The 16,403-nt window shown below is 37.3% G+C and overlaps 1 protein-coding gene across 2 annotated transcripts in view; it reads right to left on the bottom strand.

Moving 5' to 3' along the window:
- The window catches only part of PRKD1 (protein kinase D1), a 338,427-nt gene that overhangs the window by 58,721 nt on the left and 263,303 nt on the right, over positions 1 to 16,403 (bottom strand). For both annotated transcript variants that reach the window (XM_058293627.2, XM_058293628.2), the window contains 2 exons: positions 935 to 1,145; positions 690 to 767 (listed from right to left, as the gene is read on the bottom strand). In XM_058293627.2, coding sequence (XP_058149610.1) covers positions 690 to 767; positions 935 to 1,145 — 289 coding nt within the window. The remainder of the gene's footprint in view (positions 1 to 689; positions 768 to 934; positions 1,146 to 16,403) is intronic.

Genomic DNA, 16,403 nt, shown 5'->3' with positions numbered 1-16,403 from the left:
TGTCTAAAAGTGAGAACTGAGGATTTCAGATGTTAGAAAAATTTCTATGTCTTCTTGAGCCAGCCAGCTTCTGCTGGGGAATAAAACTTCACCTTTATCAGAGTGTCCAGCTTGTGTCCTGCTCTATAGAATTCAGACTAACCAATCACGATGGTCTTATGAGCCAATTCCTATAATAAATCTCTTAAAAAATATATATAATTTCCCCTGTCAGTTCTGTTTCTCTGGAGCAAGTGGAGGAAGGAAGGGGATGACTATTTCCTCACAGGCCAGTCTCTGTGATTCTTCCCTTAGCAAACGGAAGAAAACTCAACTTCTGTCTCAATGTGTAGATTGAGAAGTTTGGTGGAAAAGAGACTGAGAGCAAGAACTTGTGGACAGGACAACCAGGTCCATATTTCCAAAACAAATGAGGATAGGAGTATAAAATAAGAGAAATGGGAAAGAAATCTTGGATGTCCAAGCTTTCAGAACTAGCTATTCACAGTGTCAAGAAAGCCTCTTTGGTTTTTATCAGAACTAAAGTGAGTTGGACTGAGTACTTTTCTAAAGTAAAGCAGAACAAACTCAGGTCATAATTTACCTTGGGCTGGGTCACAAAATCCAAACATAAAAAAATGAAAAACCCACTAGGTCATAATTTTTACACTTTCTAACAGGGAAGAAGAATGGGCATGGCTTTTACATACCTCCATTAATGGTCACTTCACCCAGGCAGTTGTTTGGTACTTTTGGTGCACAGCGTTTATGACAGTTGAATCTGCAATCTAATCACAATGATTTCAAAACAAAGCAAAACAAAAAACAAAAACAAGAACTCATCAGAGGGAGAAGTTATGAAAAAAACAATAGTAACTTCTAGTAGATGACTGACTAAATAAAAGGATCAAAGTTTGGCTGGTAAACATTTGATGACAAGATCATTCTCTCTTACCTTTGCACTGCAGGCCCTGCCTGAAAAGCCCCTTGAGAAGCTTCTTGCAGTACTGGCACACTGTGGGCCGGGTGTAGGAGTGGATGACAAATGTGTGCGGCACTTTAACTTTAGACATCAAAATCTTATCGAGCTGAATTGGTCGTCCAATGTATGACTGAGAATTTGATCTTTTCTCTCGGCCAATAAATGACTCCGATGGTGACTTTTGCTATATGTTTGAAAAACAGTAAAGTATGATATGGATGTTAGAGTTTACTTGATCAACATTTTTAATTACTTTTTTATAAATTCCCCCCATCCCTGAGTTGACTCCCTTGTCCGTTTGCTCCTTGTTTTTAAGCTCATTGTTTGCCCTCATTTTCTGCCCATTGTTTTTACTCCTTGTCGGTTCATTGTCTGCTCCTTGTTTATTTTTTCTTTAGGAGGCATGAGAACTGAACCCGACACCTCCCATGGGGGAGGAGAGCGCTCAACTGCTTGAGCTACATCCACTCTCTAAATACTTGTTAAAATCTCATTTTGTTTTACTATTTTTATTAGTGGTTTGATTCTTAAATTTATGAGGAAAATAAACTAAAACTATCTTTCTATTAATCAATGTAATTAATTTCCCCTTATTTCTCATTTGAGTTATCTCAACTTGATAGTCTGATAAGAAAAGAATTTGAAACAAGAATATTTGCATTTGATTTCAAGTTTTTCAAAGATTTTTTAATTTAAAAATTAAAAATGGAATTTTGTGAAAAAAAAATAAATTTAATTAGTTTTAATACAAAAATATAAAGATAAAAGCAAACAAAAATGGTCCTTAATCCCACTACAGATATTACCTCACTGATAATTTCCAAAACATTACAAGTGCTTGGTTAGAAAATGCAGGTGGTTCAGAAAGACAGAAAATGAAAACTAAATCCTCCCTGTTTGTCCCACATAGTACTTCATCTGAAAAGTCCCTACAGTTAACTTCCTTTTAATTTTCTCAAGGAAAAAATAAATATGATTTAAAATCATTCTTCAAACTCATAACAGGAAAAGGTTAAAATTATACTACCATTTTCATATTTGAAAAGTTTAGCAACTGAGGATTATACAAGGCACACAAATACTGTTTTATTTGTATTTTTGGGGTTTTTTAAGGCAAATGATGCATGTTTTTTATTATAATTCAGTCCTGCCTGGGAGTGATCTCCATGGCTCTTGGGCTCACCCTCCTGGCTACTGAGCTGGCCTTCTGTCTCAGTTTGCCAAAGGGCTGCTGATGTAAAGTACCAGAAATGGGCTGGCTTTTTTTCCCTTTGTTCAAAGGTTATTATCAATAGTAGTTGGTATAAATGACACAGCTGTGCATTCATTACTTCAATCATTATTAGAGTGTTTTCTTTTTTTTTTCTTTTTTAAGCAAAGGCATATGGACTTTATTCATACATTTCTTCATGAGGTCATGAAAAGTATAGGAAGTTGACTTGACATATTTTTCTGTGGGCGTGGGGGTCTTACAAGAGTAGGGGCCAGCCATTACAGAGGAGAGAAGACAATTTGAAACCTGAATCCACTAGAAGGTGAGCCTTCCAAAGACAGGGATCCTGACTGTTTTATTCACTACTGTATATCTCATATCCAATAGATTGCCTGATAAATATGGGAACTTGGAAAAAATTGTATTTTTAATAAAACTGCTACATGTGGCACATCAACAAAATCAGCTTTTATCCTGTCAATCTACCCCTATTGCCAGAAACAACAGTTAACGTTAGAATGGTGACTTTTTCAATGCATTTATAAGCATTCAAACAAATATACAAGATCATAGATTCTTTTTCTTTATTTTATAAAATTGGGACCATTCTATATGTGCTGTACCTTGCTTTTATCCCTTAACAGACATTTTGGAGATGGTTCTGCTTTAATATATGTAGATCTAACTCATTCTTTTTAATTGCCCTATAGACATTTCTACTGAAAATATATATTAAATTGTAATTAATTATTTCCCATTAGTTGATATCGTGGTGTTTACAATTTTTGGCTATAACAAAACTATACTGTTTTTACTGCTCTTGCACACATTTCTTAGTACATGTGCCAGCATTATTTTTTATTTTTGTCTTTATTTTTTAATGTTACATTAAAAAAATATGAGGTCCCCATATACCCCCACCCCCCTCATCCCACTCCTTCCCTCAAAACAACCACCTCCTCCATCATCATGAGATATTCATTGCATTTGGTGAATACATCTCTGAGTACCGCTGTACCTCGTGGTCAATGGTCCACACCATAGCTCACACTCCCCCACAGTCCACCCAGTGGGCCATGGGAAGACATACAATGTCCAGTAACTGTCCCTGCAGCACCACCCAGGACAACTCCAACTCCCGAAAATGCCCCCACATCACATCTCTTCCTTCCACTCCCTACCCCCAGCAGCCACCATGGCCACTTTCTCCACACCAATGCCACATTTTCTTCGATTACTAATCACAATAGTTCATGAATAGAATATCAGTAAGTCCACTCTCATCCATACTCTATTCCTCCATCCTGTGGATCTTAGAATGGTTGTGTCCACTCCACATCTATATCAAGAGGGGGCTTAGGTTCCACATGGATGCTGGATGCAATTCTCCTGCTTTCACTTGTAGGCACTCTTGGCTCCCTGGTGTGACAGTTGACCTTCTTCACCTCCATGTTAGCTGAGTGGGGTAAGTCCAATAAACCAGAGTGTCGGAGTTGCAAGTCTGTTGGGGCTCAGGGCCTGGCTATCATATGGTCAGTCCAGAGATTCAGGTCCCCTGGGTATACATTAAACCCCAGCACCAACTACAGTTCCAGTAAAAGTAACAGGAGAGGCTTGTGGGCAAAGAGTACATCTGAGTCCAGCTCCATCACACAGAAATACAAACTCCAAAGTGGGGCCAGCTGACATGGCACTGAACTCCATCTGCCATGACCATAGAACCTGTGGGTCTCTGTGGCCCTCAGAAGAACAAATACCTGGTGTTGTATCTACTTTATCTGTCTTTGGGACTCTGCTCAGGTATGCATAAGGGCAACCCCTGTGATAACCTCCCGGCTCTTTTTGGAGACTCATAGCCATATAAACTCATTTGTTCTTTCCATTTCCCCCTTTTATTCAGGTCAAAAAGCATTTTTAACTCCTGGTATTATATGTGGACTGAGATATTCTGCTGGTCCGAGTTGACTCTTTTATTCAAGGTCATTTTCTAGTTACATCATCAGTTGGTACTTGGTAGTAATCCCTCGGTGCCAGGGAGGCTCATCCCCGGGAGTCATGTCCTACACTGGGAAGAAGGTAACACATTTACATGCTGAGTTTGGCTTCGAGACTGGCCACATTTGAGCAACACGGAGGCTCTCAGGAGGTAACTCTTAGGCACCCTGCAGCTCTAGGCCTTGTTCTTATTTCAGGTGCACAGGCTTATAAGCATAGTCATTAGTATCCAGGGCTCATTGTTGGATCTTCCTTCCTTTTTGGTCTTTGCTGTTGCACTTGGGGGGTTGTTGCTGTTCCTTTAGGGACTGTGATAGAGCTCCCCTGGCTAGGAACTCAGCACTCCCTCAGTTGTTGTTTTTGTTTGTAACCACTATGAAAATATCGAAACTTTTTTATGTGCCCTAGATATATGCCCTGGAGAACTCCCTGCCAACCATGTGTCCCCTGTCAATAACATCCCACCCCTATTCCTCCCCTGCCATTTTTGAACCTGTCTGTGATCCAAAACTTCTTCAAAAATGAAGCCCAATATATTGCCAGGGTCCATTAATAGTAAAATGGAATATAGTGATGAGTTTAAAGGTTAGATATAGAATACATATTCATTTAGAAAAATTAAGGTAAAAATAAATAGGGATATCAAAAAATTAAAAAATGCAAAAGCTTTGTTTTTGATGTTTTGCCTTCATCACTGCAATAAGTGTTGCCCTGTTTGCAAATTGGCAATGTAACTTCTTCTGTCTTTTCCTCAGTATCTACATCATTTCTTTTTCTTTTTTTTCACCCTAATTATTAAGCTTATCTTCTCAAAAGTTTTAGATCACAGTAATTCATATATACAATATACAGTACTCCCACATATCCAACATAAACCCCTTTTCCCTTCCACAGCAATAATCTTTTTACATGTTCATACTATATTTACTGAAACTGATGTACAGATATTGAGACAATAGCTTTCAAACAAGGTAACATTTGGGTTTACATGGTGGTTTATATTTTAGACTATGCAATTTTCTAAATTTTTAGTTATCTTATGTCTTACCTTATGATTTACATTTTAGCCTATCAGCCCCTATACATTTTTGGTGTAATTTAACATGTCTTATATCCATCCTTTTGTAATCTTGTGGGACACTTCTATTGCCCACACAGTTACATCGATTCCATCTATTCAATACCTCTTTGCCCCTCCCCTTAGGGCCCACAGTGACAGTCAATCTTCATTGCTTGAAGGGCCATGTTCAGAGATACTTGCAACAGTGTTGAGGGCTTGACATGCTCAACTGCCCTAATGCACTGGGAGCCACCATTTCTCTCGAGAGATACAATTCCCTCTATTTGAGAAGATCAGTCCTCCCCAGGATGTGGGTATACCTTCACTCTCATTTTATGGGTCTCTATCCAATGATATATCCCACAATGGCAAAATGAGCACTCACACACTCCCTAGGAGCCTCTCCTGCATTGGATTATCCCCTTTAAACATCTTAAACAGGTAACCTTCCTTATTATATTTTTGAAACAGTTTTCTCAGCATTATACTCTCAACCAAATACCTGACAATCTCCTATGTTCATATGTTCCCCCACCCTCCCCCCAATTTCTTGGGCAATATTACCCATCCTCCCATCCCTAGCTCCCCTCAAGCCTGCAAAGCCCCACCCAAAGTAACCCTATTCTCCCATTTTATCCCTTCCTTGTACAAATACTTACCTCCAGCTTATCACAGATTTCTCCCATGTAGGTGTCAGCTTACATCCTTCCTCTACCCCACAATTTCCTTTAGGCCTATCATCCAGTCTCTAGCTCTCTGAGGCAGCTAGGTTTACTTATTTTATATCATTGAGGTCATGGAGTATTTGTCCTTCAATGCCTGGGTTGCTTCACTCAACATAAGGTTCTCAAGATTCATCCATGTTATCACGTGTGTTTGTAGTGTATTCGTTCCTAAAGTTGAGTAGTATTCCATTGTATGTATATACCACATTTTATTTTTCCATTCATCTGTTGATGGGCATTTGGGTTGATTCCAACTTTTGGCAACAGTGAACAATGCTGCTATAAACATTGGTGTGCATATATCGGTTTGTTTTCTTGTTTTCAGTTCTACTGGGTATATACCCAGCAGTGGAATTGCTGGGTCATATGGCAAATCTATAGCTGGTTTTTGAGAAACTGCCAAACTGTCCTCCAGAATGGCTAGATCCTTCTGCATTCCCACCTTAGAGCATTTTCGTTATTTCAATGATAACAAACAAAAACAGACAAATAAACAAGAAAATCCTTCAACTCTCAGTCTCTCTATGCTTCCCTTGTTGTACATAGCTGCTATTTCTGGTTATTCCTGCACATTTATTTATTTATTTAAGCAGTATTATTGACATACATTCCCATACCAAACAATCTATCTAAAGTGTATAATCAATGGCTTTAGTAGAATCACAATGTTGTGCATTCATCACCACAAAAAATTTTAGAACAATTTCACTACTCCAAAAAGAAAAACTCCAAATCCCTTAACAGTCCATCCCCAGCCCTCCATAACCACTAATCTAATTTCATCTTTATAAATTGATTTATATTTATATTTTATATAAATGGAATCATACAATATGTAGTACTTCGTGTCTGGCTTCTTTCACTTGGCATGGTTTTTTTTTTAGTCTGCCATGAACATCTCGTATTAACGTACATTTGTTCAGCTCCAAAGAAAAACGGTCTTATATATGCAATATTACCCATGTTTGTATTTCACAGGTGGTTTTATTATGTTATACAGTTCCATGTTACATTTCTTAGCTTTCTTTTTAATAGTACACATGACCTTACTTTCCCTTTAAACCACTTTCATACACACATAACAACACTGCCAGTTGCAAACATGATATTGGGCTTTCACTATTTCTATTCATTTCCAAAGATTAACATACATCCTTTTTAACAGTTCTGCACAAGTTAACACTCAGCTCTCCCTTCTCTAATCTTATTTTATTTTCAGGTGAGTCATATTCAAGTTATTAACACCATGAGATTACACAATATATTTAGCTCACAGTAGCACAATCATACAGTAAAAAATACTGGTATTTTGGTTGTAATTACATTTCCATACACTCTTGCCTCTCACTTCAGAATTAAATTACTACAATAAATAGATTTTAAAAATAAATGAATTAAAATTAACTGTGTTTTCAATATTTTTGGACAATTTCATGCTATCCCTTGATACCTTAGACATATACTTGGGAATCATCAAAATAAAAGATGAATCAAATAGCTTTTTAATAGTTATTATTAGTCTCATTAAATTTCTACCCTGCAGTAGTCACTGCTAGATGCCTTACAAGATAGGTCTTGTTTTCCACATTTTATACTTGAGGCATCTAAGCTCATAAAGTTTAAATAAATTCCTTTAGGTCCAATGGGTCATAAATGGTGGCGCCAAAGCTTGAGCCTACATTTGTTTGCCTCCGGAGCCCCTGCTCTTGGTACTGAAACATTTTGTCTTTATATAATTTATTAACAAAAACTAACTGACAAACAAAAGCCAAACAAACATTAAGATGAATAAGCACCTACATTTACTTACATAGTAAATATAATCAACTGCTTTTTCTAATCTCACCAATACGTACTGACACCTTATCTAGTTAATTTCTGATTTGGGCCAATACTCAACAAGATGAGGAATAAATCAGATTCACATACAATTTCTACACATCTCATTTCTTATCTGCAAGGAAAGATTATGTCATTTATTACCAAATGGGGAAATTTTTAAAAATATATTTTTATTAGAGATTGGGAACTTACAAAACGTGTGGAATTCCCATACAACAACCCTCCACCAACACACTACATTGTTGTGGAACATTTTTTGCAGATTATGCGACAATATCATCAGACTACTACCATTAATTATGATCCATAGTGTACATTTGGTATATTATTTCCATACCACCCTATTATTAACAGAACATTTTTGGCATTGATGCAAGAATATTATAGTATTGTTGTTAACTATAGTCCATAGGTTACATTAATTGTATTTTCCCATGCTTCTCTACATTCTTACCACCTTGCAATAGTGATATACCTTTGTCCTAGTTCATAGAAGGACATTCTTTTATTTGAACTATTAGCCACAATTCTCATCCATGTCTGGGCTCACTATGTTATTCAGTCCCTAGATTATTCTTTAGCTTTCTTTCAAATCTCCAAATGGGGAAATTTTGATTTGCAGATTCACTAGCTATAGTAAAAAGAAATTTGAAGTGAGGTTCCACATAGGGATAATATATCTCCAGTTAAATTTACAGTGCCATAAAAGAAAACTATAAAAGATTATTCTGGAAAGGTTCAACTCTTGCAGAGAAGCCCAGGTTGCTTATAAAAAGCTAAACATTTGCCAAATCAAATTCATGAATATGTTGAATAAATTCTTTTAGTGGGATTCAGGAATAATTAAACCCAAGGGTTAGGTCCCTGTTCCAACTAAGAGGTCAGTTTTAAGCATAGATTAAAATGAAACTAATATTTTTCCCTAGTTGGAAAGTTTCAACACCCACAATAAAAGTCCTGATGTGACAGACTTAAAATGTTCTCAGATTTGGAAATTCCTATGAAAAGCTGGCCAGATCTCTCTTCAATTATTTCACATATCATAATTTATGATACCCAATTCTAGGTTGTTTTAACAGAACCAGTTTGGCATATGACCACTTAGTATACTGTAGAGGACTGAATTATGCACCCCAACAATGATATTTTCCTAATCTTAATCCATGTCCCTGTAAACCCATTTATAAATAGTATCTTTTGAAGAATGTCTTACCAATTAAGGAGTGGACTCATTTGTGAATAGAATCTTCTAAGATCCTATTTAGATATGGCCAAACTGAGTCAGGGTGAGCTTTAATCCACATGACCAGATGACTTACTGGAGCGGAAATTCAGAAGCAGCCAGAGGAGCCAGGAGTCAGTGGAAATCGGAGGAGCAGACACAAGGAGAGAGATTGCTGTGTGACTGTGTGACAGAAGGCAGAGAACCCCAAAGCGTGAGGCAGGCCAGCACTAGAACACTGCAGACTTCAGGGAGAAAACATGGCCCTGACGACACCTTGATTTGGGACTTCTGGCCTCTAAAATCGCGAGCCAATAAATTCTTGTTGTTTAAGCCTACCCACTGTTGGTTATTTGTCATAGCAGATTGGTAAATAAGACATATAACAAAGGGCAGATTCACTTAGGAAGCAAGAGGAAATCTGATGAACTGAATATTTTCTTCTCATCCAACAGGGTAACGCTGCAAACACTGCCATAAACTTTAACAACTAAGAGCTAGACTTATTCTTGGGAAGCCATTTCATTTATTATCCTCAGGGCAGGGATACATAAGGAATTCTTAAACATTACATGAGTTTAGGGGGAAAAAAGTTGAACATCACACTGTGGCTCACTAACTCCCTAATTTATAATGTTAGAAATTAAGCCTTAAAAGCGTTAATAAAGAGTAAGAGTGCCCTCCTATCATTCATAAGGTTTTAAAAATTAAAACCAGCTAGTAATAAGACCAGAAATACGTATTATCTTTTTTAATAGTCCCAAAGAATTATTCTGAATGTGGTCTATATTTCTAAAATGAAAATTAAAGTTTTAAAATCTTGAGAGGCAGAGCATATTCATGTTGACTTCTCAGGTGGAAACAGATTCATTGCTGAAAAGGAGGGTGAATTGTTTAATTTTACTAGATAAACACTGTGGGGGAAGGGAGAATGAAGAAGCTTTTTGAACTTTTATTTGCAGGGTATTTTCCACATCTCTGGGAGTGTACACACAGATATTTGCATGTGTTTTTCCCTGTCATGAGGCAAATCTAAGTTGCTAAAACAAAAAAAAAAAGACTGAGTCATTATCTGATGATTTTGTTAAGTGCTTCTGGGGTATTTATAATGCTTCAGTCAAAATGTGATACAGGGAAGTGGCTGTGGCTCAATCAGTTGGGCTCCCATCTACCATACGAAAGGCCCTCAGTTCGCGTCCCCGGGCCTCCTTGTGAAAGCAGGCTCGCCCGCATGCCGCAGAAAGCTGCTGGCCTGCAAGCGCTGTGGAGAGCCCACTCAGCAAGGTGACACAACAAAAAGGGAAACAAGTAAAAACACAGAAGAGCACACAATGAATGGACAGATAGCAAGCAAGTTGCAAGCAGGCGGGCGGGGGCGGGGATTTATACCAAAATAAACACAGACACAGAAGAATGCACAGCAAATGGACACAGAGAGCAGACAGCAAACAAGCTGCAAGGGGGGAGGGAATAAAAAATTAAAAAAGTAATAATACAAAGGCTCCACTGATATATAACAGATTCTTAAAACAAAACGAAACATAAAGCCCACTGCACTGTAATACATATTTATCAATGTTTATATAAATGCTTAAGATCACAATTTCTGTAATCTCATCCATCATTCCACCAAAAATATTTCTAATGATTCAAATGCAAACCAAAGCCTGTAGGGATTTTCAGACTCAGTGACACATTTGTTCATTAATAATTAATTTTCAGTTACTATTTTCAATTATTACATGATACCTTAACTGAAGGTATTTCATCATAAAGCATAATTAAAGGGTATTTCTTGCTTGTTTGATGTATCAAGCTACAGGGTGGGCAAAATTTGGAAATGGAAAAAGTTACAGGAAATAGATGTTGGATGTTAAGAAAACCTCAATATGAAGCTAATGTAATGATTCAAAAGTGTAATGCTGACTGAAAAAAACAGGCTTTCCTGCATATAACACATTATTATACAAAATAGAGAGATAAAATACTTTTTCATTAACTTACCTCATTTCATTTTTTATTATTTGTATATTTGTAAACTGTACTTTAAAGTTTTAAATAAGACCTTTCTTTAAAATTAACTCTACTAAGGAGAAAAATCTTTACCCATTAATACCAGTGAAGGGTTTACCAGTTTTACCAGAAGATGTCAAAGTTAATCCCAACTGTTGCCTGCTATTACATTTTAGCACCCTGTATTTAATGCCACTGGGCAATCTGCACAATGGTTGTGTTACTCTGGAATAGGGAGGATAGTTGAAGTGTTTTGCAAAGGGAACAGCTACATTTTGTTCCATTCTGCTTCATTATTATATTCAGAGCAAAACTGGCTCAAAACTCACAGAAAAGATTTTATATTCCCTTCTCTATAATTATGGTAAGCAAGTACTTATTAAAATTTACATATTTATATTAATCATTGTTCCTATGAATTGTCCTTTTCCTTGGTGCAGAAGTTTGGATCAAAATACAGGTGCAGAACTTTTGTGAGAACTGACATAACTGTAAAATATAGCATTTGAATAGATATATATAAATGATTTGATTTGGAAAATCATGGATGATGAAAAATATAAACGTCTCTTCTGTTCTCAGTGTAAGAAAGTATAATATCATGTATGGGAGAGAATATGAGAACTAAACAGAGGGGAAAACCAAATATCAAAGTCAGTAGGGTATTTTAGAGGTTGAAAAAGGTCTGGTTTTGTTAAGCATCTGCAGCATGCTTATACTAATAGTGTTTCATCTGAAATTACTGTCAGAGTTAGAACTGTATGTACTGAACACTTATTTATGAAGACAATGCATCCTGCTTTTCTAAAGATCCAATTTGTTTTATAACTTGGTATGCTAAATTGATGACTCAAAAAGTTTCGAACTTTCCCAAGACATGACTGCTTAGATTACATTATGGAAACTCAACTGCTAGCATGTCTTTTAAACATTTAACAGACTCTGAAACAATTTCCCTACAATGTATATTCTCCTTAGCAGTTTAAAATTCAAAACTAGAAACAAAAGGAAAAAGTTGCCTTAACTTGTGGTTTGTGTATTGCCACTTTTTTTTTTTTAAGATTTATTTTTCATTTATTTCTCTCCCTCCCTCTCCTTCCCCCCGAGTTGTCTGCTCTCTTTGTTCATTTGCTGTGTGTCCTTCTGTGACCGCTTACATCCTTATCAGCAGCACCGGGAATCTGTGTTTCTTTTTGTTGTGTCATCTTGTTGTGTCAGCTCTCCATTTGGGCGGCGCCATTCCTGGGCAAGTTGCACTTTCTTTCGCGCTGGGCAGCTCTCCTTACGGGTCGCACTCCTTGCACGTGGGGCTCCCCTATGCGGGGGACACACCTGCGTGGCCTGGCACTCCTTGCGCGCATCAGCACTGCACGTGGGCCAACTCCACACGGGTCAAGGAGGCCCGGGGTGTGAACCAAGGACCTCCCATGTGGTAGGCGGATGCCCTATCCACTGGGCCAAGCCCACTTCCCACATAAGTTTTCTTGAGACATAAAAGTTACTTTACAAAAAACATGATTGAAATGAAAACTTCATTAAAATATTTATGTTTCTAAACTAAAATTCATTCTGCAACCCTATATTGGGGCTGAATTTTGGGAGACTTGGACTCCCCCAGAAGAGAAACAGAATCTCTTTATGGCTCTATCTCACTCATTAGACAATAAGTTCCTAAAAGGAGGACAGTATCTTAATCATATTGTCCTTATGTTAATGGAAAGAAGTGACTGGTACATGACAAAAAACAAGCATTGACTGAACTCAACAGCAAGCATGTTTTCAAGATGTAAATGCATGGGAATAATGGATGAGACATTTCAATAAATACTGAAAATACAAACTTTAATATGCCTTTCCTTTTTTGAATGTTATACAGGAATGCTATTTCAAGAAAGTACAATTGGTAAGGAATGATTTTGCTGCAATGGCTCTCGCCTGCTTGCTCCTTACCCCGACTTGGCATATCTAACTTGAATACGAAATCGATACAGAACGAGAAGGGTAGCAAGCCAAATGCTTCTAGGCTTTTAACATAAATGGGCGACCTTCAGTGTTGGGGAGGCAGTAGGGGATGGTAGAGACTGTAGTAGTAAATTAGAAAAAAACAGGCTCATTGTAAAAGGGGTGGCTGCTGCTCATATAGTACTAATAGCTGCCATGTGAGTATGCAAGCTCAGTGTTGCCAGTCATTTTAGTTTCTCAAGAGAACTAGGAAATCCAGGTATTTTATGAAATAATTGAATTTCTAAGTGCTGACAATTCCAAACAAGTTAAAATATTGTGGCAGTCAACTTCTCTGGGGAGTCCAAGGGGAGCCTGAGAAATCTGGACTAGATAATGAGCGCAAACACTTTTATAACCTTTATTTTATTTGAAAACATTTTATAGCACTATATATGCATTAATCTACTAGTATTATGAACCCCATTTCACTGATATAGAAACTGAATCACGGAGAGGATAAATCCTTTGTGGCTGAACTATGAACTCAGATTTTCTTGACCCAGATGGTAATACTGATTCTCATCTCCTTACTCTCTCCCAGTTCTCACATTCCATAATATTATGCTAATATGGAAGGAAGATAGAAAGTATTTTCTTCCTCTCATTTAAGAGGGAAGAGTTCATTGTAGATGATGAGAACAATCAAATTATAGTATGTTTTACTACTTAGAACTGCATCTGAGCATGGGTATTTAATAGAACACAATGGCCATCTGAATAAATAGCTTCTATTGTATATTGGCCACTTACTTTCCTATGCAGGTGTTGGTATACTTAAAATACACTAGCACAAACACACTAGCACAAATGTGTTATACTTAAAATACACTAGCACAAATGAGATGCAACCAAACATTAATCCTTTAGTCCAGAATTTTTAAAGATCTAGCATTATGGACTATCATTCAAAGAAATGTTGTAGAATAAAACTGATTATGAAAGTCTTATCCTATTGCCATCAGTATGGATCTATCTACTTCAGTAAGTGTTTCTTGGGGCAAATCCTACCTGCAGGCCATATAAAGACCAATAAACAATGTCTCTGTGCTGGGGAGTTTACTTAAAATTGTGGACACAATGAACCTGTTCCTATCAACCTTTCTATTTACCATTCCCCTTTCTGCACAGGTAGTCCTCCTTATTCTTCACATCTCAGTTCATATGTCATCTTTTTCAAGAGGCTTCTCTGACCATCTAATTCATTGCCCACTGCCCCCCATCCAAATCCCTCTATCATACCATCCTGTCCCCTCCGGAACCATTACTGTAGTGTGCAATTGTCTTATTTACCTTCTTGTTTATTGGTTTTTATTGCTTCCCTTCAATAGAATGTTTCATTAGAAAAGGATCTTGACTATTTTGTTCACCATTATATACTAACTCCTAGGATACTGCCATGCATGGAATAAGCTAAATGCCCATATACATGGGGTTTGAATAAAAGATAAACCAGATCCATGGTGGAGGTGAGGGGTTATTCATAAAAATGGTTCCCTGAAGAAGGGGCATTTGATGCCTAGAAGTACGTTGATTACACTGAATACCATTAGTAGAGAAAATGTTGGTTTAGGACAACCTAGCCTTTCCAATCGTCAGACAGCCTATAGATTTCTGTTTTACCCCACATGGAAATTATTACCTAATCCCATGGATAGTTTTGGCCAGTAAAACATCACTGTGAATGTTCAGTCTGAGATGGACTTCTTTCTGAAGCAAAGAGAAACAATCATCCCTGTTCAATAACACTTAGATGAACATATTACCTCTCACAAGGGGAGGTGGGGATTTTCCAGCATGAAGCAGTTCTTTGGCAAGAGACAACTCTGAAGACCCCTGGAAAATGGAGTTCACATGGGAACTTGTGTTTCCATACCCTGTAATTCACTGAGTAGAGGGTATGGTATTTGGTGAGTTTCAAATTGCTCAGTGCTATTCTGTTATAATTCAGATTCTACATTCCTTGAACTACCTGCCAAGCATACCAGATAAATGAGTTTGGCTCCTCAGTTGGATACCCTAAATATATAGCATAAATAAAAGCTAATCAACTCCTTTTCATAGAAGTGAAAAAGATTGCTACAGGGCAGGGAAAAAAGTGTGCCCCCTGCTTAGGGGTGACGGATGCTGTGTTTTATGAGGAGAATCCATTTCTTAATGTTTGCAGCAATTTGTAAAGGCTTTCAAAGTAATAACATACAATCTCTTATTAAAAATACAAGGTGATCGAGATTTTGTGCATGCTAAAGTAGTCTTGGAAGCTACATTAACTCTTTTATATTGTTTTGCTTTTTAAAAATGAACAGAAATAAAGGGTAAAGGAACCTTACTATTTTTTTAAGTGATCCACCCTTTGCAGAGAAATCACCAGAATTTTTGCAAATTACATGCCATGTATTTTCAAAATGTCAGTTACCAACTTTCTACAAATCAGGATTCCTTGAGGAAAGGGCAGACATAATACAAGTCAAGATTATCTCTCTTTTTAGTTGAGCATTTCCACAGACAAAGCAAATTATTTGCAAGTCAATAACTTTTGTTTTGAGGCTTCAAGTACTGGACTAGATCATGTGGAAAAAATCAAGGACAGTGATTTTAGAGACATACATTCCCATAATATTTTACCTTGCCTGAATAGACAGGGGTCAGGCCTAGATTTATGAGCTCACTGGATAGCTAAATGAAATAATCTGGAAAGAGGTTTTCCCACTTATTATTGCCTTCGAGCCACTAAGGAGAAGCTGGAAAAGTATGCCGCAAATATAGTCCAAGGCTACAAAGGTCAGACCTTCTCCCTTCAAAAACGGTCCATGAACATAACTGGAAAGGATTTACAGTGTTTCATATAATTTTGGCCTTTAACAACTGTGGTGGTTTGAAGCAGTAGGTACTCCAGGAAAATATATTCCTAAATTTAATCCATTCCTATGGGTGTGAAACCACTGTAAGTCAGATCTTTTGATGGGGATACTTTAGTTAAGGTGTGGCCCACATCTTTCAGGATGGAACTTAACCCTATCACTGCAGTCCCTCATGAATGGAATGAATACAGAAAAAGAGAAAGCCATGGAAGCAAGAAGCTGAAATCAACAGAAACCTGAAATTAATGGAAGTGAAGGAAGACACCAGCAGATGTCACCATGTGCCTTGCCATGTGACAGAGGAGCCCAGGATCGCAGGTAGTTGGTCTTCAGGAAGAAAGCATCGCCTTGACAATACCTTGATTGGACATTTTCATAGCCTGAAACTCTAAGTGAATAAATTCTCATTGTTTAAGCTAAACCATGTCATGGTATCTACTTTCAGCAGCCTAGAAACTAAAATAACAGTCAATCAAATTCACATAAAAGAAGACTGAGAGAATATAAAGG

Source organism: Dasypus novemcinctus, chromosome 3, assembly GCF_030445035.2.
Source record: "Dasypus novemcinctus isolate mDasNov1 chromosome 3, mDasNov1.1.hap2, whole genome shotgun sequence".
Lineage (NCBI taxonomy): Eukaryota > Metazoa > Chordata > Mammalia > Cingulata > Dasypodidae > Dasypus > Dasypus novemcinctus.
This window is presented reverse-complemented; position numbering and strand designations above follow the sequence as displayed.